This window comes from Salarias fasciatus, chromosome 11 (assembly GCF_902148845.1).
Source record: "Salarias fasciatus chromosome 11, fSalaFa1.1, whole genome shotgun sequence".
In the NCBI taxonomy this organism is placed as follows: domain Eukaryota; kingdom Metazoa; phylum Chordata; class Actinopteri; order Blenniiformes; family Blenniidae; genus Salarias; species Salarias fasciatus.
The window spans coordinates 17,102,781-17,130,314 of NC_043755.1; the positions used below are offsets into that span (position 1 = coordinate 17,102,781).

Consider the following 27,534-nt stretch of genomic DNA (forward strand, 5'->3'; position numbering starts at 1 on the left):
GCAGCGCCCTGACGGCATCTCCAAAGATCACATTACTCTGCTCTGCAGTGACTACATTCCTTGCAATTCAAAGGGAGAGTGTGTTTGCTGGGCGTGTGTGTGGTCATCCATCCTCCCAGCAGTCACGTGGTACATGTGAAGCATTCAGTCGGACCAGAGTCCACACCCAAAGAAAATATGAGTTATTCATTCCTAGAATCCACGGAAAACTCGCCTCTTTAGTTATAACTCTGTGCTTTGTGGCTGCTTTTCTCAGATGTGAGGGTGGTGTATTGATTGTTTCTGTCGTGTAAATTGATCAGAGGAGTGATTCAGGCCTCTCAGAGGTGGAAGAAGAACGCATTATCCAGATGGAACATATAACTCAGCGTTGATGTTTTGTTTTTAGAAGAAAACCAGGATGACAGCGACTCCTGGCGGTACAATCCAAGCATAGCATCTGTTTGTGTTTGGAGGAGGGAAAAGGCTTTGACCCCTTTGACCCTGCTCACCCGCTCAGCTCCTCTGTGGGTTGTTTCACTCTGGGAGAGCTTCTGTGTTTTGCCACAACAAACAAACCTGATCAATTAATGCACCCTTAGGGAGAACATGCAAACCACGCACGGTAACCAGGGCTTTTGGCTGTGAGAAAAGAGTGCTCCATCGACAGCAAACCACCAGGCCAGATGTCTTTTTCATAAAGTCCAACATAGTTCATCAATATATTATTATAGAATTACTGTAATAATACTGTTTCAGAAGTGATGAGGGGGTTGTTTACTAGTTGTAAATATGAAATACATTTTAAACAGAAATTATATTATAAATAATAGTTTGGGGTTTTTTTTAACGTGATGAACCTGCAACCCTTTTGACGGTCACAGCCGGGGGAATGGAGTCTATTCCAGCTCCCTGGTACTGAAGCTGGATAGTTGGATGCAGTGAATGAAATAAAAGAATGAATAGTTCTCAATGTAAATTATTGTCCTTGCAACTGAGTCTTTCAATTCTTTTTAAGAGAATTCCTTCCCAGAGGCCCGCAGAGAAAACAGGTGATGCCCCGGGGGGGTGGCTTTCTTTATAATACAGCTGGTCGGTGGAAATGTAAATGTCTCTGAAGGGTGGTCTGTTCATCATGCGCTCAGCCACCATCCTCCTCTCTGCAGCTGAAAAAGCAGAGTGCAGTTTAAGGCTGAGAGTCTGACGCTGGAGTGTTTCAGCTTCCTGAATCACTGGACCTTGTTTAACATCTGAACTAGTTTCATTCAAGAAAGAAAAAGTTAAAAATTCAATCTGGTTCAATCTGTGAAGAATTAAAAAACTCAGGGAGTCAAAGCAAAATTAATATTTTTTTTTATTATGTTTCTAAAGCTGTCATAACACAAAAAATAAGAACTTTTTTTATACCTCCTGAAACAAACTGCATCATAGACTGAACTATACAGGGACAGACGGAGAGCTCAACTCTCTCTTTGTGGGGGGGGGGTCAGCTAAACTCTAAACTAGAAAACAAGTTTCATCGTACTGTCAAACTTTCACAAACTATAAACTTCTTATTCATAGGATATACTGACATTTGGCAATATATAATATATATTTATACTAACGTTTTAAATATATGGGAATTACAGTTCAATAATACACATTTTAGATGAGTGGACGGAAAAAAAAAAATTAGATATTTAAAATCAATTAATCAAAACTGTTCCGAGATGTCAGTCTATTTTCTTTCGATAAGTCTTAACAAACAGGAAGTAACCACCGATTTAAACGATCGCCACACGGAGGGAAACGTGTTCCCAGCTCCGTCTGATCACACAACTCATAATACTGATGCAACCCGTTTCAACGTCTCCAAACATCTGAATCAGCCTGAACTGAGGTGAACACCAAAAATACAACAAATGTGTGTGAAATAAGGGACGTCAGTGAGTGGCGGAGGAAGGGTCATGAACCTCTGACTGATCCGATCCTCAGTGGAGGAGACAGCCCTGTTTGCTCTGGTATTTTTACAGTAGGTATAAAAATAGAGATAGGTCGAGAAGGAAAAAAAGGACATTTAAAGATTGAAATAAAGAATAAATTAAAAACAACAACGTGTGAGTTCCTGGACTAATATGTATGCAGCGAGATATTTACAATTTAATACATCTTGTAGTAGCCATGGTCTCACAGTGCTTGAACTGAAATGCAAATTAAAATACAGACGGTGGCACTAGTTAGCCGTTGTAGCCTTTAGTCGAACAGCGACGGTGTCAGAGGATGAGCCTCTTATCTCCAAAACATCCTAAGGTTAAGGTTCAAATAAAAGCTGTACCTATAAACATATTTCTTAAATTATACAATGAATTTAATCTGATAGCCTAAGTTTCACTGTAGCAAAAAATCGGCACATGGTGGACTCGTCATCTTTGACACTCACGATAGAAAAACAATGAAAATCAAAGCGTGACGATAATCCATCTGATCAAAAGCACACAGGCATGTTTTTTAACAGATTACAGTAAAAAAAAAATCAAACAAACAGGAAAAAAGCAAATATAAAAAGGAAGAACCACAATCCGACGCGGCGTTGCCAGTTTGAAAACATGAAAAACGTCCCACATCGCTTCTATAAAGTGTTGAAGCCGATACAAACCTGACATGCCACCGTGTTCTCACATGGCACAGGTTTATTTTCAGATCTACGAGTCATGCTATGAGCTGTCAATATACAACAGACGGGATTTGTAATTATCGCTGCAAACTAATTCAACAAAAAGAAAGGGCTCATATATTAAGACAAACCACTGAGGATGTCTACTGAGAGGGGGGTAAATCAGTGGAGAGTAAAACTAATATATATCTCAAGGCGATGGGGAGGGATGATGATTATTAGATCCCATCCAAAGATGTGATTTTGGCACAGCGGGGAGGAAAGAGAAATGTGAAAATACAGCAAAGTCATGGAGAGAAGCACTCGGAGACGTGCAAAATTATGTACAAACCGCGTGATTGCTGAAAACAGAAAACAACATGTAGCGTCCCTTAATGTCACGCTGTGGTCAGACTGCAGACTCCTGGATGCAGCTCAGTTGCTCAGCCGAAATCCGTTCCTTTGCTTTATTGAAGGAAACTCAGCTGGTCAGACTCCGGCTCACAGAGCTTCTCCGGGCCGATGCATGCTGTGCTCCAGTTTGCACACTCGATGTGGAGTTCTCTGTCAACACAGCACCTTTCTGCGCCGTCTGATCCTCCCTAACAAGTCACTGCAGTCTGGGAGTCGCCGGACGACGCGATGGAAAGCCCACCAGTGAGCGGCGACCTCCTGGTGGACCTGATTATTGCTCTAGAGATGCGCTGCAGTGGTTACTGCAGAACAACCAGCATACTTTCACAATGCAGTCCCATACTATTGCGTGGTTTGCCTTTCTGATTTACACTGAGTGGAAATCTATACTGTCCTCCCATCCTAAAGGAGAACTGCGTGGTGCAACTTCTAGCTATCTATTAACAAAAACACAAGCTAATGTTTAACACTTTGATTACGCACGATGTGCGGCCGGATTTACAGAAGCACTGCAGCGACTGGCCATAATCGGTGGAAGACTCGTCACTTATACTCACGAATGTGTGCCGTAACTCAGCCGATACCGCAGGTCTGAGGTCTGCGTGAGTCCTGAACTGTTGTGCTGTTTGTTCTGGCTTTAGTGAGAATGATGAACCAAATTAAAGACTTTCTCTAGGTTCTTTTCTAAGTTGCAGGAAAAAGGAGTCAAGATGTAGAAATACAGCAGGTAGAGCAGGTACTACTGATTCCTGACACTAAAACAAGACGCCTTTTCTTTTCCTAGATCGCATTTCTATTAGCAACATCTTCTAAAGCTTTTTGAACCTAATATACACCAGATGGGGGGGGGGGGGGGGGGGGTCACATGTTTGTCTGTGAGCCTGGTTTGTGAGGATGTGATCACGCGATGCGCGGCGCAGAGCGATCATTGGTGAGGGTCCTCTTGAGCTTGACCCCCTTGCGGATGGCCACCAGCATGTTTCCTTCCCCCTGTTCTCCCGCCTCCTCTTCAGTCTCGCCCTGGAGGTGCTGCAGGGACGTCTGGCCGGGCGGAGGCACGGTGGGGGGGTTGGTGGTGGCCTGGCCGCTCCAGGACACCCCGGGCAGCGAGCCGCCGTCCTCTCCCCCCGTAAATGTTGGAGAGTCCGGGCTCTCCGCGCCTCCCCTCGTCTCCTCGGCGCCCCGGCTGCCGTTGACCGCAGACGTGTCCGGCACCGTGGGGATTTTCACCGGGACCACGGGGGTGCGGATGGGAATGGGACCGGCGCCGACGGCGGAGCCCGAGCGGCGGGCGGACGGCTTCGAGGACGGGGTGCGGCGGATGGTGGCGACCCCGGGGGTGACGATGATCGGACCGTGGCCTGCAGGACAGCGGACGGATGCAACATTTAAAAACGAAAATCATGGCCTGAATGAGAATTACGGCCATTCCTATGAGTCTTTCTAACTATTTTGAAATATTTATTACACTTGAAAAAAATGCCTTGATCATTAATTCATGAACAATAAAACAAAGAGAAGCCAGATCAAACAGTTAAGACCACAAGAGATTAAAAATTCAGTTTTTATTTTGTGTCTGTTGGCTTATTTATGTGTCTCTTGATCTGCATCCAATAATTGTCAAAAAAATAACATATTTCCAAATCCATTTCCTTGTTTTAAAATAGTGTCTCATCTTTAATTCAACTGAAAGCCATTCACATTTAGAGCACTGAAAACAAGAACAAGTCTTTTATTTGTTTTTCTTAAATCAAACGTGAGAGTCTGGTGTGTACCTGTCGGGGTGGGAGGATAGGGTCCAGCAGGGGCAGAAGGATACGCCCCCGTGTGGACGGGTGTGGTGGGATACGGAGCGGTGTGCTGATAGACGCCCTGTCCGGCGTAGGGCGCCTGCGTGCTGGGCAGCCCGGCGGTGGACGCCGGCCGCTTGGTCTGGAACATGCGCCGGTAGGACTGACTGATGTCGCTGTTTCTGGGGATGGTGGAGGACTTGTCGAAGTCCAGCGGCTGCGGCTGCTCGGGCTCTTGATCCCCGGCCATTGAAAAATAGTCGTAGTCTGAAACTGAAATGGAACACATGGAGAGGTTATCGACGCTGCGACACAACAATACAATTTACAAAAGCTCCATGAAGTGCGTTGATACCTTGAGATGGGATGGTGTCTTCCGAGCAGCAGGGCGTGTTGGTCTGCGTGCTGTAGCCGCTGGAGCACTGGATGGAGTCTCTGCTGGACCTCTGTGTGTCCAGCTCCAGACCTCTGGATAAGGCCAGAGCCAGCTCCTCGTGGGCCTCCACATCCCCGGCCTGCGGCGCAATGGATACAATCAACCGACAGAGGAAAAAAACAAAAACAAATCACTTTAGTACGAGAGTCTGAAAGTCTGCCTGTCTGGACCGAGCCAGGTACAATTTATTAGAGTCATTACAGTCATTAGGTATAACCCATTAAAGCCATTAAATGGGATCATAAGTGGTGGGAGGCTATTCATATCGGCTAAATGCCGTGACTGCAAAAACAGCGGGCCGCGTGAGGCCGAATGTGAGGCCGCACCGCAGACGGATTTATATGTGGGCTGACCTCTTCCTAAACTCCGCCAATAAGAGGCGAAAACATGTAACTGACTCACTGAACAAATTACCGAGTGAAATGACTCAAAGCTTCGGTAAATCACTGCAGACTTCAGGCGGTATGTTATCAAACGAGAAGCACGTCAGGAGAAAAGAATGTCTAAAATTATATTTAATGACATCAATCAGCGAAAATACAGACATCAAGTGTTTCTAATGTTCATGATTAATGATCAAGGAACAATCAAACAGATTTAGCCCAGAGATTGAAAAGTTGGCAGATGCAGACGGATAAACTGATGTAATCAATATGGATGATCGATTATGAAATTGTAACTGGAGAGACTAAAGAAACAACCAAAGAGTAAAATACTGGATATTTCAACACAAGGACTCTACGCCATGCACTCAATCTCAGTGAACTGAACCTTAAGGGGTGGAGCCACGATCCTGTTCTTGTCCTCCATCGACGTTGACTGGCTCTGTGTCTGCAGGGCAGCCGGAGGTGCAGAGGTGGAGATGGAAGCCTGGACTGACGGAGGACCGCTGTCGGTGCCGACGTTCCCGTTACTGTCCACCACCGCTGGGCTCTCCTTGTCTTTCTTCCTCCTCAGTGTGTTGACCATCGGCTGGTCGTAGGGCCCCGGCTTCGCCCAATCCTGCGAAGAAACGCACACGTGAGGGTTCGTCTTTCTCCGATTTGCCTTTCAGGAGTGTCGTTCATTTCACGTGTGGATGAGAATGAAAACATGTCGATGTTGGGAGTTTGCCGAGATGAACAGACCTTCCAGCTGGGCACTCGAGATGAAGGCACCATGGGGGAGCCCAGGGTGCAGTAGTGGGGGTAGTCTGGGAGCAAGGCCGAGGCCGGACGTGACCACGAGCGGGTGGGGCAGGAGGTGGAGGTGGTGGATGGGGAAGGGGAGGAGGATGACGTGGAGGCGGGGGCGAAGAAGGGGAAGGCGGTGCCTGACACCGAGCCCAAACTGCCCCCGTTGCTGTGCAAGTAGGGGGAGCTGGCCGGGCTGTAGTGGTCAAAGCCGTTGGACAGCTGCTGGTGTGCGTGTGGTGAAAACATAACGGGGTAAAAAAAAACACAGAAACAAACAGACAATGGGATAAATCACTTAAATAATAAACAGAAACAAACACAAACCAAACAGAGAACAAATTCAAATGAACTGATCACAAAGTGATGAATGAAAACTGCACACAGAGGGGGACTGTGGCGGCTTCCGCTTCCACCGAGACCAAAGTTTTCGGCGTGTTAAATGCTCATAAGGTGGACGAGTAGTTCTTCACCTTGTCAGTGTTGTGCTGAGGTGCAGTAGCAGCAGCTAGAGGAGAGGGGGGGCTGCAGTCACTGGGAAGCGGCCCAGTCTCTGACACCTCAGAGGAGCTGGAATTGGGACGAGGCTGGAACAGCGAGGGCAGCGGCGAGCAGGCAGGCAGTGAGATGAGAACAGGAGGAGGAGGAGGAGGAGGAGGAGGAGGAGGAGGGGTGAGAGGGGTGAGGCAGACAGACGTGCACAAAAAAGGGAAGCGTTGCAAAGACAAACATGTCAGCAGGTAGATGGAAAGAAGCGAGGAGAAGCACTTTGTTAGACTTTTCCACACTTCTCAGCAGTTAGTGAGGAGGCTGTATAGACAGCGCACTGGGAGTCATACCAGCATTAATTGCATGGACATCAGCAGAGTTGTGTTAGGTGTCTTGTTAAAGGAGGGCACAATCAATGCTCCACATGATATTTAAAGGTATCTATCAGGGCCTGCGGGGAAATTATGTCTTGGATTGCTGCTCACCACGAGGAAATTACAAGTTGGGGTTCAGCTGGAGAACATTACCATTAAAAAAGTGGGGATTAAAATGAATGAGATCCATAAACGTAAGCCATGTGGCTGTTTTTTCCCCCTCTCAAAAAAACACTGGGAAGGAGGCAGCACGAGGGCCGTTTCCCAGGACTGTGCAGTAAATGGGTCGGGGGCTACCTTGCCAAACCACCTTCAGTGCATCATAAAAACCTGGAGCCTGACTGTACCAGTGTGTTCTGTGCAGGCTGCCTCTGGTTTCTGGAACGATAAAACAACTTTAACTAGTGCAGCCGCTCTCATGGTTGATTGTCAAACCACAAGCCCCCCTCCAACTCAGACAGTCTCACTGATATTTATCCGAACCCTCCGTGTCAGATGGTTCGACAGATCTGACAGAGTGAGACCTGCCGACAGAGACACAGCGCTCTTAGCGGCTGTGAAAACGTCAAGTTGACACAGTAGCATGTCGGTTTTTACTGTGATTCATCGAATGAAAACACAACAGAGAGCATGATCAAGCCTCTGAGCTGGGGGCCAAACCACAGCCTGTCACAGTGGTCGACTCTTTAATAGCAGGATGGGCCTGACCTGTTTCGCCTTCAGCTACAAATGGAGGCAGACTAATTTCCTGCACATTTCTGCAGTAATAATAGCAGTGAAATGACTTCACCAGGATCACACACACACTCTCTGGAGACCGCTTCCTGCCTTTAGTAAGTGGCTAGTCAGACAGATCCCAGAATCAGAGTTGGGAGAAGGTGTCTAACAGTGTTTCATTTTTTTCTTTCTTACCTTTGTTTCAGCTGGCATCGGCGAGGACGATTTGGACGACGTGTGGTGGTCCTGCGACGACGAAATGAAGCCCGAGTCGTGGGAGGAGATGCTGGAGAGCCTCACCGGGGTCTGCTGGGGCAGCGTGGAGCTGCGGTATCGGTGGCGGGGGTGATGGTGGTGGAAGAGGTGGTGTGAGGAAGAAGAGGAAGAAGAGGAGGAAGGAGAATGAGAGTGAGAGCCACTGGATCCCCTGGAGTCACTACTGTTAACGCTGTTCAGACTACTGTGGGGGAGGAAGGAGCGAGGGATGGAGGAAGGAGTCGGTCAGAGGGGGGTAAAAGCGTGCACCCACAGACATGGATTGAAGGAGGAAGGTTGATTGAGTAAAGAGGAGTAACGGGGAGAGAGTGGAGGCACAGGATTTTGGAGGGGGGGGGGTGTGGAGGAGACAGGGTTGGAAACGATTAACACGGCACACCAAGATGCAGCAGGCAGTGACTGAAGCAAATCTTCAAAACAACCAAACAAGCCAACAACAAAAAAGGCGTGAAATCATCATGACAATAATTACAGTCATGAAAATCACAGGATTTCATGACAGTCAGTACGCTATTTGAAGATATTCGTTTAATACACCCATAAGGAGCAAAACAGTGTAAACACTGAGATTAATTATGCTGTGAAAATGTAAAATCTGAAACAAAGAATGCAAAAACCTACACATTACACACATAATACAAACCAAACTGTGTGCATAAATTGACATTAACATATAGAATTCGATCTCACTGAGGCTGCGAGTGCTACTTTTTCATGCACAAGCAAAAAACATATACAAATTCATGTGTGTATGCATTAAACAAACACCTGTTGAAATCAACAATACTCCAATCATTACTTCAAGTCTAAAATAAGGATCACGCGATTACACCATTAGAAATGCAAAACCATATAGAACCCCAGCAAAAAGTTTCGCTTTGAAAAATCACCAGCAGACACACAGAAAGCAGCAGTGACGTCTGAACAGCTGAAAATCTAAACGACACTTAATTGTCAAGGATTTTTAGGTATGATTATAAAGTTTTATAAAGAACAAACTTTGCAAAAAAACTGCTGTTTTGAAACTATCCCTGCTCCCACAGGCCACCAGGGGGCAGAGACAGTTTGGATAAATCATAATTTTCCTCCGCAAATTCTTTTTCTTCACATTTTAACACTGACATTAGAGCTCTGCTCTGTGTGCTCGTTTCCTTTTTTGTTGCTTGAGTTTTTGGGAACCGGTGAGCAGTACAAGTGGAATCATTCCATTTTCATTTGACTTGAGGCAGTACATGAACCTGTACTTGAAAAGTGAAGTTTCTATTTCCCTTTTTCAACTGATGTGATGGGGTTCATGAGGCTACCTGCACATGCTCGACTTCCTGGACATGGTGGTGCTCGGAGATGACGGAGGTGTTTGATACGACCAACCGTAGTCTGAGCCCTTCAGGTCTAAGATCACCTAAACAGGGGGAGGAAATCAGACATTTAGACAAAGAATATCTGCAGAAAACAATATGTATATCTACAAAAAAAGTGTTCTTTTTAGAGAATCTATTGTTATCAAATTCACCCTTGACATTTGTTCTCACCTGTTCGCTCGCAGGAGGAAGCTTGTGTGGGTCAGAGGTCAAGGCCTTGAGGTCATCAGAGATGGCCTGGAGATGGGTGACCTCTCCCAACATAGAAATCTCTTCATCCTAAAAGAATAAAAGGCATGGAGAGCACAAATACTTAGAGACAAACAGCACATAATCACTGTTAGAGAGGCTTAATGTTCTCAGTTGAGGCAAGCTGACAGTCAATTCTACTGTAGTGTAATTCTAAGTGAATGAAAAGAAAACTACATATCATCATATAAATCATAACAAAAAGCAAAGATACTGTATTTCTTTGAGACTCTCAGTGCTTTGGGATGATTTTTTTCATCTTCCCGGCACTTGGACTCACCACAACAGGTCGCAGCATGGCGACAAACCAGCAGAACCTCTGCCGCTCCTCAATCAGAGCCTTCCTCAGCGCCTGTTTCTCCGTCTCCTCCAGCAGGATGTATTTATCACTGACGTCCTGCATGGCGCTGTCCAGCTGGGGCTGAAAATCACCACGGCCTGTGAAAGGAAAAAAAAGGACACGGGCACAAGAAGCACATTTAAATAATCTGACTCACTACGACGAGACGGTGTTTGAAAAAAGAAAATGGTGAAGGCAATGTTCTACCTTTAACACTGAAAAGGATAACTAGTGAAATGTATCATGCATGGAAGGTCACAGACTACATGATCTTGTACCAGAGTGAGAACATTTCAAAGAAATTAGTGTTGAGGATTTCTACTTCTCTACAGTTATCTCTTCATTCTGCCACTGTGAAAGTTCCCGGTACTTTTTGTCGATCGCCTCAGTGTGAAAGGTCACTCTGGTCGCCGAAGGCTTTCCTCCCTCACGTTCATCGTGTTATCGTCGTTTGGCTAATCTGCTGTTTGACTTGTAAAGCAGCTATCTATCCGGACAAGATAGCCGAAAGTGAGAGTCATCTTGATAATCTTTCCACTTCTGTAGTCGGACACTTCAACTCCCAGGAGCGCCATTAAACGATAAAGAGCGACTCTGCTTGAGTCTGCTTTCCTAATGACAGAGAGAGCAAGGTATCTCCGAGACCATCTGGTCTTGGTGCTGCGCTTTAATATGCATATGTAAATCCAAAAACGTTTGAGCTCAATTACACTCCCAAGGTTACCCTGTTATTCAGTGTTGAGTGTGGTTGCAGGTTAGTGCGTGTGTGTGTGTGTGTGTGTGTGTGTGTGTGTTTTTAAGAGCGGATACCCTGAAGCCAAATCAAGTCCTCTTGAGTTCTCTAAAGAGGCAGGAAGGCTGGCGACTGTCCAAGATGACAGAGTGAGCCTCAAAGGCATTATCTAACCACTCAAGTTACGCTAGCAAACAAACACACACACACACACACAAACACACACAAAGTTTCAACTCTGATACATCAAGGTTAACAGTGTGTTCTCTTTGTCTGCTCTTGTATCCCAGCAAAGACGCACTGGCGTCGTTTCTTGACATTCGATACGAGTAACATGCAAATAAATTACAAAGTCAAATCAAACTCACCTCAAATGTAAAAACTATACGATGTGCATTTCATCTCAAAAGCCTTTGTTGATTACTTTTCTACTGCCTTAGCTTTTCTCAGTTAAAATAATTAATAATGAGCGACAGGTATGAACAAATAAAACTACGCAAACATCAGAAAAACAAAGCAGCCAGCTGTAAGAACTCATTTCTTGTTGACAAGATAAGACAAACCCAGTTGTCGTGTGTAAAGGATCCGTTTACCGAGCCCAGTAGGGCGAGTTTCATGCTGAACGCGGAGGAATGTGAGTCATGTGTGTTTTTATGGCAGCTCCTCCTATATCACATTATCCAGTACAAACCAGTGATGAAGGAAATGGACAGCGGAGGGCCGGCCTGGAAAGTCCAAATTACAGTTTATGTACTTCCAGTCTCGTATGGATCCAAAAGCAGCTCCTAGTTTAGGGCAGATCAGTGTGCAGCTATGCTACGCCAGGATTTGTGGGAAGTTGCCTGGACCGGATGCTAGGACAGGCTTCACTCATTAGTCTGGTTTAAACTTGCAGGACTGTACTACTTCATATTATTTGTACCTTTGATGTGTGAAATGGTGTTATAATCAGTTTTATCATGCAAAGCCTTGTGTATCACGAGCATTTTCGGCTGGAACTGTGCAAAAAAACTGGCAGTACCGAACACTTCACAGGCTCCTGGTGAGGGGACGGGCAGTCGTCACGCCTGGCGATACAATTTGTGTCACGCGATCCTAAAAACTGTTTTTATCACATTATAGCCATGTTTTGTTTCAGTCTGTTTTTTGAGACTAGAGTTTCGAACTTACGTCTTTGTTGGCCTCGACATAAAGAAGCTGATTTTCAGGCCTGAAAGCCAAGGATGCTGTGGTGTCTCGCTGGCACGCAGTGAAATAAAGGAGCATACTGAATTTCGGTTTTCTCCCACTAGCTCAAGTCTTGGCAGTCTGTTTCTCAACATAACCCAAGTGGTTTTGGGAAAAACACGACTTTAAGTTGAGGTACTTTGTCTGAGACAGATGGAAAGCCAAATATTTCTCTTTGTTGCTGTTTTTGTAGTGCCTGTGAGTGGCTCGAGCCGTGCCAGTGCTTCTGCTAAAGGCTGACCCATTAAGAAGCGGCTTATCCTCCAACTCATTGAATCGCAATAAGGAAAAAAGAAAAGTTTTAATCTTTGTCACAAATGAAAGCAAAGTAATTTCAATAAGACTTAGTGAGTATTCTTGGAGTTCAGCCCCTTAAAATTAAACCAAGATTGAACCAATTCCAAAAATGCATCCACTCCATAAAAGGGTTCCCTTTATTAACTACTCAACTGTGGCGGAAACAGAGAAAAAGCATATTAGAATGTACAACTCGAAGCCATATTCATCACTTAATCAACATGAGACCGATATTAAAGCTGGTGTAAATGAAGTGATTGCAGGGATGAGAGGGGCTGAAAAATTGTCCTTTTTCCAACATGGAAACTCAAATTTTAGTCCCTGTGGTGACACAACTCTCCATGGATCAGTCTGTAACTAGGCTGGAGCCCCAACCAGTAAGATAAGATAACACAAGTACACACAGAAATATAGACAAGCACACACACGACACGAGTGGAGTGCTTGGAGACGATGCAGTCACATCCTGGCATGAGATCTCAGCTTGTGGCAAAGCAAGGAGGTAAATTAGTGCCAAACTTAAGCTTCTGTTACGCTGCAGCTCTGTCTGTGTTCCCCCGTTTGTCCGCGTTCCCAGTCTTTGTGCCGGGACTCGTGCATCTGCGCTGCTACGTGAACGAGAACCAGATTGCTACTTTTTCCATTTCCCCTTCAGCCGCAGACAAACACTGAGGTCCAGCGAACATCTGCGGTCACTGTCTGCACTGTAAACAACCCCAAGCTACGGCAGACCCCATACCCCAACAGCACCACTCTTAGAGATCAACAACGGAACGGGCACAACACTGTTTTAGAGTTTCATACTCCCAGATAACGAGATGATCTCCTGCAGATGTGAAAATGGATCCACTGGCTGGATATTATCGTAGCACTCGGTTTATTGTTTTGAACTTCGCCAGACGTTTCATCATTTTCATTGTTTCATTGGTTGAGAATGGCTTGATGAACACGACTTGTTCACTAATTATTTGTAACATACACTTTAAACACAACAGCCTCTTTGATGTGTGACGTGTGAGAAAGAGAGCGAGAGAAAATATGAGACACAGTGGGCAACATATGTTCAACAGATACAGATCATACTTGTGCTTTTAGTGGCGCTGTTTGGTATTGCACCTAAAAGACAACTGTTTGGGTGTTAAAACCATTACAACCATTTAATTCTGTCGGTCAGCTGTTTTGAAACTTTTTTGACTGAGGGTGTTGAATTTGCCCACGGGCCGTGCACATGCGTCTGCATGTGCGCACACAAATGAGATTAAGCACTCCGGCGTTCACATGGCCAATGATTACATTAGGCTGCGGTCACAGGCTGTTTCTTAGCTCGGCCGGGGTCTCGGGTCAGAAAAACACCCTCACAAGACACGTATCAAACACCAGTTATGGACTCACCAACACAAGCACACAGATGGTGTTTTATTTCTTTGAGCAGATGGAGCGCTCTTCATTCAAACCGTATGACTGGATCTAAGATTATACTTCTAAATTTGATTTCTACTGTGAGCCAGACACAGTTTGGGAAAGTTATTGTCTTGGCCCTTATTCTAGAGGGAATTTACATCACAGCAGACTGAAAGACAACTACTATCTTAGAATTAATGTGCTGTTAAAAGGCAGGTTTGGAGTTTATTTTTGTCAACAAACATACAAAATCCCCCAATCCCACAATCATGCACACAGTCACATGTCTGAGTTGACAGCATTCATGCAAGTCTATCATTCTGAACAGTTTGGGGTTCAGAGTCACACTGTAAAATGAAGGATTGACACAGGAAGCTTGGGATTAAACTCCACCAGCTGAGCTCTACATTTCTTTGGATCGGTGGAGAAAGTCACAGTAACCACCATGAACCCACACAAATGCACCAAGAACATTTAAATTCCACACAGAACGGCCTGAAGCACAGAAATGATCAAGGGTCTCGGTTGAGCATATAATGAAAAATGATGCTTTGTTTAACCAAAAAAAGAAAAAAAACTTCACGTACTATTAAGCATAAAGCACCATCATATTTTTAAACCTAAACTTTCCCTGTGGCGGCACAAGGAGTGTGTGAAGTGTGTGTGAAGATGAGACAGAGTGCTGGTGTCCGGAGGACTGAAACGGAAAATCGTTGTTATGAACCGCCGTCAAAGTTGATGCCACAGAGCTGATAAACAGAGAGACTGTTTATAGAAATGGATCTGAGGCTACAGCGCCGGACTGGTGAAGCACTACATGCCAGACTGGTTAAGACCCAAGAGATGGCGAGGCTGCCGCGGCCTCCACTCCATCTCCTCTCCTCATGTAAACATCGGCTCCTCTTTTCCCTTGTTAGACCACATCATTTGTGTTACTGTGATGCTGATCCTACCATGAGGCCGCGGGGCTTTTTACCATGAACCACAGGCAGTAAAAGAGACTGTTCAGGAGAAAACAAAGGATCGGAAGTAGAGGAGGCCACAGTTCAGAAATGAACCTCTTGATAAACACTTAAAACTGTATTATTGATGTGCTTAAAAGGTTATGGCAGAACAAAGACTGTGAAAACAATCACTTACCTAAAAAACAAAAAAAAGAGCATGCAAATAGTTACTACTGTTTACATTTATCATATTAACAACCAGTAGCTACTTCACTTCGCATCTAAGATGCTCAGCTGTACATTTGTACATACGCAAAAAAATCTAGACGGCATCTGTTTCACGAGCTGACTTACCAAAAGTGTCAGCTGCAGTGCAGCGTAAAGGTGAAGGATGGTATCAGAACCACATGGGGACAAGGAGAGGAGAAAGATCCAAGTCAACGGAGAGAGCGCGCCAGCACTAAACACTAATCCATCACATAAATGTGCAGCTCTCTCTGCCTCAGTGCCTCTTCAAACACTGTAGAGACCCTGAGAAACAACGTCAAGCAATGTGCTAAAATCTGCTTTTGAAACCGAGTAACATAATCGAGCGCTTGTAAAAAAAAAAAAAAGTGTGATACTGAAACAGGTTTAATATGTATTTTATGCAACTCCATTAATATTTGTATCTACTGAATACAGAAGTAAGATGCTGTAGAACGGCAGCATTCAAGGCCACATTCATTTACTTCAGTTTTGTGATGTTACAGCTTGTTTGTGGTTTACGTCACTCCACACACTGAAGTTAAATACAGTGGAAAATAGGGGAGAATCACTGACTTTACAGGCATAAATGTCTCCCAGCAGCATATATCTGCGCACTTTAGGAATGTATTCCATCCATGGATTGAAAACGGAAACCAGCAATATCCCAAAACATGCTAAATGCATGATCATCTAATTCCTTTTTTGCGTATGGTGTGTTTTTTCTGGAGGAAGGTGAACGCGTACGTAAAACCTGAGCCAAGAGAGCTGCACAGAGAGGAAACTCACTGCCCTCACAGACAAGTGTTTACCAAGTAAGGTAATGTTTAGCCCTGCTGCTTGTGCACTACTTAAACCGGTGAGGACAAACGTCCTGCCAACACATCACAGTTGTCTGATCAAACACTCGTGCACAATTTGATATAAAAGAAGACTTTTTGTTTCTCAAATTGGTTTCTTCAGCTTAACTTTGCTGGAAATCTGATTTTGGATTCTCACAGACATGTTTTCCAGGAAGAAGCTAAATATAACTTCAAAACAACTAAAACTTGAAAACAATGTGAGTAAAACCAACTGCATTATTACAATAATAGATGAACTGCTTCTCTTATTTTTTTTGCAATCCTTCTCGCAGCAAGGAGCCTAAATATTTCAAATTCAGACATGTTGGCACCCAAGAAAACAGATGATTGTAAGATTCACCTGGAGGTCAATGAAAACCACATTCATCTTGTGCCTGTTCAGAGATATAATACAGAAGCAATGGGGAGAGCAATGACTGAATTTTAAGGAGCCAAGATAGGAATACTGATGTTTCTTCTGGTTTTATGTTTCACTCTTCAGCTTCATATTTCTAAAAATGTAAATTCATCAAAATCTCTGATGGACATGATGGATTGGTTTCTCTGGGTTTGAGCTACTTTCATTGTCTGCTTAACGACAGGGAGCTGCTGTTAATGCTCTCTATTAACAGTTTTTCAAAAACATTTTTACCTTTTTTTGCTTTCTTCTGGAGTTTCAATGTGTCCGAGGATTTCTTCTTAATTTCCTGCCGAGCTCTTTTGTACTCTGGAGGAAACAGAGAGGGTAAAAGGGTCAACGAGCTGTCTGGAACCCAGACAGAAAAATGAAAAAGGATGAAAACCAGACTGTCAAACACTTCTCCTTGTTAATTAGTAATATTAAAAAAAAAAAAAAATCAAACTGTTTAAATGTTAATACTTTACATTTCTTGAATGCTTTTAAGTGTGATTGCACCTCTTTTACAACCTTTTGCATGGTCCTTGTCCAAAGTGTTGACTCCTCTTTTCCACTCCTCCATCTGTTCCTGGAGAGGGTTGATCAGACCCTCCAGGAAGCCCCTATAAAAACATAAAAACAGCAGGTCAATTAATCCCAGTCATCCCGATCAATTACACTATTCACAGCAAGAAGACGGGCCTTTGTTCTTTCTGCTCCGTGCTTCGGTTTGAAAAGAAATGATGGATTTCACATTGAACTAAAAAGCTTTAATTGGAAGTCAGTTTAGGTCGAGACAAAAACAACTGCGTGGGGAGTTTTAGTCACTTTAACACATCGCAGCTGACATCCAGTTAAAGTGCCGGACAAGCTGCCAGAGCTAAAAGTCATTAGATCTCTTTTGCCTTTCTGTTTTTGTGTCTTATAACTAGGTGTCAATCATTAACAGGCGAGTGAAGGAGAAAAAACACCACAAAAAAAAGAGTCCGAGTCTGACTGCGTGTCACAGGAGGAAGTGAGACGCTCGTGCAGGTACGTCCGTCAATCATTACCCAACCGGGCCCGTCTTCCAAGATGTATTTGCAAGTGTGTTTGGGAGGTGAAGTGTGAGAGGTGGACAGCTGCAGCCGTAGTACATGAGGCTAAAATTAGGCTTCTGCCTCTTGCAGACATTTCCACAAACTGTGTGTGTGTGTGTGTGTGTGTGTGTGTGTGTGTGTGTGTGTGTGTGTGTGTGTGTGTGTGTGTGTGTGTGTGTGTGTGTCAGTGGGTGGTGGGTCATCACAGCCCCCCCGTGTATAGCCCCTGCTATGGAGATCCAAGTGGAATCTCCACTGAAATGCCAGCTGAAATTAGAGAGTCTCTTGTCTGTAGTGTGTGTGTGTGTGTGTGTGTGTGTGTGTGTGTGTGTGTGTGTGTGTGTGTGTGTGTGTGTGTGTGTGTGTGTGTGTGTGTGTGTGTGTGTCTGCTGAGATGTTATAGACGCACGTGTTGCCAGACAAATCGTCTCTTTCCCAGCATTCCGCCACCAGCGGCGGCATTTTCGCCCACGCATGTAAAATGTCAAAACACGGTGGGTACAGTGAGGAGACAGTTCATAAACACACTATTTTAACAGAGTTGCGCTCCCGGGATTACTAAACGCTCCGTCGCAGAATACATTATGCCGCACATGTACGTATGTCAGACCCCGGTGTAAAGACCCTTACATGGAGAACTGCTTGAGTTTAGCCTCGATGCTGCGATGCCTCATGCACATCCTGGTGAGCGCAGATCCAATGTCTCTGGTGCCGCCTGAGAAAGACAGAAAAGAAGCGGGCATTAAAATCAATTCTATGTATCTACTGTAACACAATATCTGTCACCAGATCTCACGTTTCATCCAGATCTCATCACAAAGGGACATGATGGAGGACAATGGAGAGAAAAAAAAAATGGACAGAATATTTGAGTGTTTCAGACCGAAGCAAACACTTTTATAATTTATTCCTTACAGACACAGGTGCTTGTTTAGTTAAGAACAAACAACATTAAAACTATTCCATACTCTCCATGGCCAGACTATTTTGTGGTGACTTTCCTCAAATAAACTGCTTCTGAAGAGACTGATTTCCAACTTTAAAGTCCATCGGTTCGCTGATGAAATGCTAACATAGACAACTGAAACAATTTTTTTCTTCAACAACTTTTAAGTGGAAAAAGAAACAACTTAATTCACAAACTGCCACCATTTTAATATGGCATACACTGACAAAACGAAAGCAGAACAGTATGTGAAGCAATACGATCATATTGAAATTAAAGAACCATTACTACTGCAAGATGAAAAATGAAAAAAACAACAAAGCTTTGCTGAAAAACTTTGAAGAAACCTTGGACTCAGTAAACCCTCTCTCTGCACTGCCTTGGCTAAAACCGTCAGAAACAGCAGGAAACGCAGAGTTACGAATTGCAAAGATATTCAGGTCAAGAGGGGTGATGAGAGGTGGGAAGTGAAGCCTGGAGAAAGCGCCGGAGGCCGGAGTCGCTTTCCTTCACGCAGACAGACGAGCCGTCCGCTGGAAGGCCTCAGGACGCACCACAACGCCACGAGCTGACGCTGACTGACGGATCTATTGTCTGGCTGCTCGCTATGACAAACCGGTTTCTCTGTGGGATTACTGTGTGCATGACCATACGTGTGTGTGTGTCTGTGTGTGTGTGTAAGTGCATGTATGAAAGAGTGAAAGTGGCGGCAGAGGGATCTTGTATGAAACTGTGCGGCGTTGTGAAGACAGCGTGTGTGTATGTGTGTGTGTGTGTGTGTGTGTGTGTGTGTGTTGGTCTGAAGTGTGAATCCCCTCCTACAGAGCGAGCCATTCTGCTGTCAGCGCAGTCCTCACTGCATGCAGAGACACACACACAGAGCTGTCACTCACTCGCACTCAAGATTTACAACACACACTCGGTGACAATGCTTTTAAAGGCCAGACAAAGTCTGCAAGCGGCCGCTCATCTGTCCTGAAAAGCTTACTCAAAAATCCAGAGAGACATCTTGTCGCTCGTTGCTTTAATATTTTCTCAACTTTTGAATTGCGTTAACCATTTTTTGAGTTCCCTCTTGTGACTGACTCGTTTAAGACTGAGCCGTAGGAGGGTCGTCGATACTGCGATGTAGAAAGCACACAGAGAACTGTTTTAAAGTCCAAATCCTATATTGACATATGAGAATACGAGTGTATGAATCCAAGTTAAGCAGTTTTTCTTTTCCCCTCCATAAAACCACATGTGTGCAAATACAGTAAAGCTGTAGCTGTACTTTCTTTTGTCAGTTTCTGGCGGTTTTCAGACATTCTACATCTGCTCAGCTCTTCTAAAACGTTCCAGTCACCGACGGCTGAAAGTCACAAATCACAGCGACAATTCACACATTTGCTATACCTCTCTCAGCCACATGTAATTTATGATCAGTCTCACTGAAGCCACTAGAAGCTGATTTTTTTTTCCTCCCTCTTTGTCCTTTCATTCATTAATACAGTTTTTATGCGTTTGTGATAGGTGTGGCTATCACATGCCGCAAAAGACCATTTTGTTACACAACACCACGATGTTCCTTCATGCACGCGTTGACTTGTTTAGTCAGAAAATACATCCATCCATCTGCCCACATCTCCCTCACTAGGACTGCTTGTTATTCTGGAGGGTGGGGCTGACGGAGGTCACAGTGCCACACAGAGGCCACACAGTCAAGGAAAAAAAAAAAAAAAAGAAGAAGAAGAAGAAAAAGAAGCAAAGCAGAAGTTGGTTTTTCATTAGAAAGTTACTGGAGAGTCCTGCCACATGTTGTCAAGGGAAGGGTTTGGTTTCAGCAGATTATTCGTTTGCCACAACCACACCCACGTTCTTGGATCTGTTACCAGACACTTGAGGAGGACCGAGATCTGCTCTTGGCTACGTGCACACTGTGAATGGAACGCGTGCACACAAATAGGCATTGAAGTCTGACTTTGTGTGGGATTTACTCAACCTTCATTTGTTCCATTAAAATGGCACTTATCCTGTCAGGAGAGGATTCTACTTCTATTACAAGGATATAAAGAAGTATGACTGCAGGTGCTCAAGATCTATGGTCTTGAGCAGCAATAAGACGATTTACACACAGAAACTACATTCATCGGACTTTGCAACAAAACTGATCACTGCATTCATCATCAGATGAATGCAGTGATCAGTTCTGTTGCAAAGTCCGATGAATGTAGGTGACAAAAGTAATTTTCGCCACATCAGAATCACTCGGAGAGGCCAAGCAACATCTCATCTCTGCAGCACTCTGACTCCGTCTCACAGCAGGCAGCCGGTCACCGCGGCCTCTGCCTTTTCTGCCAGTTACCCGGGAAACTGTATACAATACGTACGTGCATTGTCTGTGCCAGCTTCAATTGGATGTGGGCCCCAGTGGCTTTACTGGGCGAGGACCTTTGTTTTCTCGTGTAAAAAGACACAGACATGTCAGACTGTCTGGAAAATATAACACAAATAACATACATGTGTCGTTCCATTAGCAGCACAACCCTGTGCAGAAGCTTTTTTCTTATTTGTTATGTATTCTCTATCTTTTCCAGCATTGTGACGTTGGTAAAACTATCAACGCTAACGATCAGAATCATGCTTTACACAGCATCGGGACACGATGTCGTCTAAATGTAGAAAATGAGTTGATTTCTCCCCGTCTGCTGACTATTATCTTGTTGTTCTCCGAGTGAAGTAGCTGCTAACACAGAACACATCGTCCACTCTTTCTGCCGCTGAGCGACTCTGGATAGAAATAGCTGCGATGGCAGCTCCAGTTGTCTACAACGTAAACTACACACACACACTCACACAAGCAAGCCTTGACTACATCAGTAGCAGGCCATACCTCTTCTGTGTGTGTCTGTGTGTGTGAGACGGTGCACCTGAACATGCCTGAGTGTGTGTCGTAGAATAGCTTCATTGTAACCTGGTTGTTTCAGAGGCTTGTAATTATTGCTGCGCCACTGACTAAACCAGGTGAGAAACACACACACATATGCACCAAAAAGAAGGTTTCGTCTTTGGTGGAACAACAATGAGCGGAATAAGAAGGTGGCAGGTTGAGCGAATTTGAGGGAAATGAGTAAATCTAAATTCTGCGCTTTCATATTTGAGTTGATTTTGGTTTTAGCAGAAGATTGTGAGTCAGTGTCCTCAGAGCCTATCAGGCCTTTTCTGATAGAAGTGACATTTCTATGGTGTGTGTGTGTGCGTGTCTCATGGAGACAGTGATAGTATAGCAACTTGATGTCGAGTTGCCAAGTCTGACTTCGTCCTCAACCCCCTTCCAGAGTGTTCCTTGGAATGTCACACTGTGCTGACACAGAGGAAGTGTGTGTGTGTGTGTGTGTGTGTGTGTGTGTGTGTGTGTGTGTGTGTGTGTGTGTGTGTGTGTGTGTGTGTGTGTGTGTCACTGCACTTTGTTAAAGTGCATTACAAAGAGAGGTTTTGAAAAGGCCAGAGAATTACAAGGCCCAACTCAGAACTCCATTGACTGAAGGTGTGTTCCTCCCTCGGATTATGATGTGAAGGTTATCGAGTGTAAAAGCAAAACATCCCATCTGTTTATTTTCCATAGACGTACCTCCCCAATCTCCATGGCAAGATAAAATTTTATCAATGGTTGTACAGAACACAACAGGTTGTGCAAGTAGGCCTCATGTCCGGGTTAAATAAACATGGAAGGACAAATTGTCTTTCTTTATATTTAGACAACACGGTTAGACTTACAGCTATCTGGAGAAATTTGATACAATTTGGCGCAATCTGGATGAGCATCAATAAAGCAGGAAGCAGAGTGATAGTGAACAAAAATTACCGAATGATCAAAGAGGTAACAGTGAAAAAAAGCCTCTACACATTGATTTAAAATAGAATTATCAGAAACGGGGATGTAAAAAATTTAAAGAGAAATTAAAGAAAGAGTGTGTGGTAGGTGGGGTCGTTCTGACATGTAGATTAGAGAGTCTGAATGGTTAAAACCAGCTCGCTGTATGGGCACCAGATGGCTGCTGTTAACCACGGGCCAGCGGTTACACTGATAAGAGACTGGAGCCCATACAGCTGGATACACGCACACACACACTGGACAGAGGTAAGGCGATCTGTTCACTGGCAAATAAGTGTGTATGACCCTTAGTGTTTTCTCCGGCTCTCTAAATTTGTTCCCCTTTTGATGCTGCGTTCATTTAAACAAACTACAGGATGATCCCTCTTTAAAATCCTCGTGTTCCTCCGCACTGCTCTCTGCTATGATGCAATGAGTTTATCTGTTGCATCTGGCCAGGTTATACAACAGCGCTGACAGCCGCCTGTGTTTACACTTACTGGCGTGATTGCTTTGAAAGAATCATGAGATGGCGCGATCACATCACATTTCCAATGAACATGCCCACCGATGCTCAAATAAGCACAGGTTGTTTCAGCAAAGTCGGTGGTAAAAACGGAAAATAAATAAGTGTTTAATTGTTAGAAAACCTGGCAGTTTAACATGGCGAGTGTTACGAGCAGCAGCCATCGTTTCATGCCGATTAATATCTGAATGCTTTAGTTGAATGTGTTACCTGTGTTATCTGTTATTTTCTGACAGAGTCTACCGCTGTTGGGATTTTTCAAGAAGAAATAACATCTGAACTGTGCTGTTTCTGCGAGACGACATTTCTCCAACTTCCAACTTAAAACTGTGAGTTTATTTGAGCATTAGTACTCAGAAGAAATGTGACAAATCTGTAATTACAACTGTCAAAAAGAGGTCTGGTATGGCATTAAAACACAACTTGATTTAACCGGCCAGTATTTCGGGTCTGTAATGGCAATGGGGCAAATTGCTTAGCTGATTAACCACTGGTGTCACAATTATAAACCATTAATAGCTGTAAAAAAAACATTTCAGGCAAATACATTTTACCTGTTAAATCACACACTTCAAAATGCCCTTAAACAGTGTAGAAATGAGTCATGCTAAAGTTAAAATCAAAAGAGAAATGTATAAAGTGTGACCTCTCAAATGTCAATGGATAATCTACTGCTTGGTAACTACATTAATAATATTCACACACAAACGTGTTCAGTGGAAGCGATGGTGCTTGACGCAGCTACAGCTGGTCGATCTGCTCATGGAACACAAACAGCGTCATAGCAAAGCCATACTGCCGTAGAGGTAGCAGGTGTGTTTACTTGATATAAACAGGAGATTCATGGACATAACCCTTTGGTGGTGTTTATCTAGTGTAGCTCAGACTGTACCTTGTGCGTCATTACCTTTTTGTTTTATACCCGCCCTGAATATTGCAAACTATAAAAAAAAAAAAAAACTGTTAAAAGGGCCACATTTATAAATCAGTTTAATGAAGTTCAATCTTTTTTCCCCAAATTATTTGAGTAATATCTGCCACGTCCAGAGTACACACAACGGATTTCTGAATTCTGCTGTGCATGGAATTGAATTTCAATAGCTGGTGATATTTTTCGGTGTGAGAGACACATGGCTCCTGACACACATGAAGGCGGACACACAGTCTCAACAGAGCAGTTGGCATGCCCAGATGGAGCCACCCACACAGTGCAGATACAGGCTAACATTTCATTCACCGATTCGGGGACTGTGTCAGTCTGGGGAGCCTGCTGTCGGGATCCGATGACTTTTCTCTATAAATGATTAACAAAGTGACTGCTTGTGAGCTTGTATGAGGTTTGATAAATATGGTAATCGAAGTGGCAAGAAAAACATCAGTGACTGGTTCAAATTATATAATCAGTCCATGAAATAAACAAATCAAAAATGTACCCTATTAATTGGACTTGATAGAAGGGTTAGGCAAGGTAATGTGCATGGATTATCTCCAAGGTCAAGAGCTTCAAACAGTCTCTTGTAATCGTGGATGTGGTGCGGCCTCTTCGGGATCCAAACTCATCTCTTCATTCATCAATAGCTGCTGACAGACAGACGGCTTGTCTGTCTTTCGTTGCCGACCCACACACACAAACTCACACTCGACAGTCAGCAAGTCTCGACTCAATGAGCACCGACATATACAACATGTGAGCGAGCATATACACACACATACACACACACACCTGCTGCAGTGTGACCACTGCTGACACAGGAAAAACCCTGGACTGTCTGACTGCAGCTCCAAGCAGCTGTCAGCCCAATGCATGGCAGAAGGAATGGGAGAGGATCGAGAGGAATGAAGAAAGAGGATCGAGAGGATAAGGGGAAGGATGGGCACTATTTTCAGATTGTGTAGAAATGATTTAAATGCGTTATGAGCCTTTAAACTGTCTGAGCTAAAGTTGAAAAAAAGAGGTGTGTGTCGTGGGGGAGACGCTGCAGATTTTACAGCAAGAACACAACTCTAAACCAACTGATTCAACTGTTTATTAGTCATAAAAGTCTGCAAATGCTAATGCACTTTTCATTTTGAAACATCTGTGGTAAAACATCAAAGTTCTGCTTTTAGTCAGCAATAAGGACTCTGTGGCTGCTGGCGAAAACTGAAAAATTCATCCTGGAAAGTGCTGACAAAGAAAAGATTCCAAAGAGATGAGAGAGAATAAAGACTATCAGCACTAGTGCAAGTAACAAAACCCTCTGAGTCAACTCTGAACTAACCATCTTGAACCTAAATCACATCATACAGAAAAACCATCAACCACTGAGTCACATTTTAACAGTCTGTTTTCATTCTTCTTCCCTCGTTGACTTGAGAGATAAAAGGATAGAAATCACCTCTGGTGGGAGTCATGATGCTGCCTGCCGGGGCATCACAGTCAAATGTGGCACCAAAACAACTGCTGCCTGACCTCTGAGCATCATCTGTGAAGGACAGCTGAATGTGGAGGTTACTCACAATACCCATCTGAACAGGCAGTGGTCTACATGCTCTCCTCACTGAAACGCATTATGTTTCCTATTCTGAGAAGAAAAAAAAAAAAAAAAACTAGAGGAAAGATGCACCCGAGTGTAAACTGTACTTTATGTAGTGAATGCGTGTCAGTGTGCCACTGCAATGCAGTGGAATGCATGCTGAATAGTAATTCATGAGTCTCTCGTCACCCTTCCCTCCTTCACAGTGCTTCCCTCTCCAAAAGCCCAAAAGCCGTGCTTTATCTGCTATCTTCTCGTATCCTCGAGGGGATCCGTCTCCTCCCTCCCTGTCATTTGTCACCATGTTTTATCTTCTACTTCCCACTCATCTGTTCTAATTTTTGTCACTATCCTGTCCTTCCTCACTCTGTTCAGCTATCTCACCGCGAGTGTGAAAAGTGAAAAAAGCACAGCAGAATTACTTTGGAGTGATGTTTGTGGTGCTGATTTGAATACCATTTGAATATGTGAATGCAAAACAGCGAAACTGAACCTGGATTTGTGGGGAAGTGTGTCAGTGTGCCAACCAGAAGGCAAACACATCCAATAAATACAACATATACAGCAGAAAAAAAACAGCAGAAGGTAAAGTAAATGTGTGTGAACTGTGGTGAGGACAAATTGAGGCCATTTGAGTGTGACAGTATGCCACCTTTGTGTGGATCTGCAGCGTGAATGCTAACGAGGTCTTCAAGCTACAGATAAACAAGAAAAGGTAGCTGACAGATGCACTCATTGCACTCTGTGTCTCCCGTTTTCTCATTGGGATGCTACGAAGCGACTGTATCTCCACCTCCCTCCCCATGTTATTCTTTGCCTTTCACCGCTACTATCTCACAGTACTGCGCTATGAATGGATACTGAGGCAACGGATGGGAACCAATTAAGATAACAAGAGTGCGTCGCTCTTGCCTACAAAATGCCGCCATCCTTTTTCCTCTTACTTTCAGTGGTTTGCCATGTGGGTAATTTATCGTCTTGCACGTTGTGTCACAATTGTTGAAAAACCCTGACTTAAAATGATAGATTACTAAATAACTCCCATGGCTTTAAACTTCAGAGCTGTCAGAGAGATTTCAGTAGCTACAGGACTTTAGGACAATAAAATAAGACGATCACAGAATGATTTATGACCAAATGCAGCCACCTTACCAGAACACAATGGACCAGATGTTTGAATTGCTGAAAACTATAATGAAGAAGACAAAAAAAAAAAAAAAAATTCTCAAACTGAAACACAGAAAACTATTTGAAGAAGCACGACAGTGATAGGTGGATTTCACAAGCTTCACAAACACCAGTATGAGGGTGGTCTCTTAAAAGGCATCCCCTAATACCAAACTGTCTCCAGGCAAACTTGACATGCAAATTTATGCTAACTGGCTCGCTGTATTCTTACAGTGAGGCGTCATTACTGCACATGTTGGCTTTCTGCAGAGGATCGCAGTGCGAATGTAGGTCAACCTTTTGACTGTATGCCTTTGATTTCAACTTTGAAGCAGTTATCTCTCTGATCTTGTTCTTCACAGTACACACTAGTTTTCATGTGCTCTGTTTCAGCTGTCTCTCTCCTTTGTTTTTGCTCTGTACTGTCCACAACTCCTCGTCCCACCGCTAATATCTGAAGTCTCAGTGAAAGTAAGCAAGCCAGCGCCATAATGTTAACACGGTGCACAAGTTAATCCTGCCCGTAAGCAGTTGGCTAGTTCAATTAGCGGTCAAAGTCAAGACGAAAATAAATGCTCAAAGACGAGGCAAGAATGTCCCATGGGAAAGTATGTGACGATAACATAGCATCTCAGTGTATCCTTGCAAGTGTCGCCGCCATTGATTTCACAGCGTGAATTAGCAACAAGAGAACTGCATTTTTACTTTGAAGCTTCATGTATACAGCTAAAACTACCTCAATGGGCAACTGGCTGGAGGGAGTATCTCGCTTGTTGGAAATGGTATAGATGTGGTAATACAGATTATAATCTGTAAGGGCTTAACTGAATCACCATATACTGGTGGATGAACACAAATCCTTACACTTGAGAAGCTTTGGGGAACCTCTCATAGAGTGTACCACAAATTCCATCACATTTCTGCATCTAATACGATGCAAAAACTAATAATAACAACAGCTGCACAAATACAACCAGAGGACTCGTTCACTGATAGCCTGCATTTCCCTCTCCACAGCACGGTAACAGCTCAACAGCAGCTATACATCTGCTGCCCAGAATCTGACCAATTAAAGCCACCAATGAGGGGATTTAAGCATGTCATCAGATGACCAAAGAGAGAGAGAGA

The 27,534-nt window shown here is 44.0% G+C and overlaps 1 protein-coding gene across 13 annotated transcripts in view; it reads right to left on the minus strand.

Annotated features, from left to right (window-relative positions):
• Positions 1 to 1,375: 1,375 nt before the first annotated feature.
• The window catches only part of LOC115396290 (protein MTSS 1-like), a 46,815-nt gene continuing 20,656 nt past the window's right edge, over positions 1,376 to 27,534 (minus strand). Inside the window, exons 4-17 of one of the 13 annotated variants that reach the window (XM_030102079.1) lie at positions 18,029 to 18,113; positions 16,851 to 16,942; positions 16,575 to 16,649; positions 15,189 to 15,200; positions 10,173 to 10,330; positions 9,815 to 9,922; positions 9,587 to 9,684; positions 8,202 to 8,466; positions 6,900 to 7,013; positions 6,382 to 6,648; positions 6,026 to 6,256; positions 5,174 to 5,333; positions 4,804 to 5,091; positions 1,376 to 4,389 (exon numbers count right to left, since the gene is read on the minus strand). In XM_030102079.1, coding sequence (XP_029957939.1) covers positions 3,929 to 4,389; positions 4,804 to 5,091; positions 5,174 to 5,333; positions 6,026 to 6,256; positions 6,382 to 6,648; positions 6,900 to 7,013; positions 8,202 to 8,466; positions 9,587 to 9,684; positions 9,815 to 9,922; positions 10,173 to 10,330; positions 15,189 to 15,200; positions 16,575 to 16,649; positions 16,851 to 16,942; positions 18,029 to 18,113 — 2,414 coding nt within the window. In that variant the 3' untranslated portion in view covers positions 1,376 to 3,928. Of the gene's footprint in view, positions 4,390 to 4,803; positions 5,092 to 5,173; positions 5,334 to 6,025; positions 6,257 to 6,381; positions 6,652 to 6,899; positions 7,014 to 8,201; positions 8,467 to 9,586; positions 9,685 to 9,814; positions 9,923 to 10,172; positions 10,331 to 15,188; positions 15,201 to 16,574; positions 16,650 to 16,838; positions 16,943 to 18,028; positions 18,114 to 27,534 lie in introns of all 13 variants that reach the window. The other 12 variants (XM_030102085.1, XM_030102078.1, XM_030102086.1 and 9 more) reach the window with 12 other exon arrangements.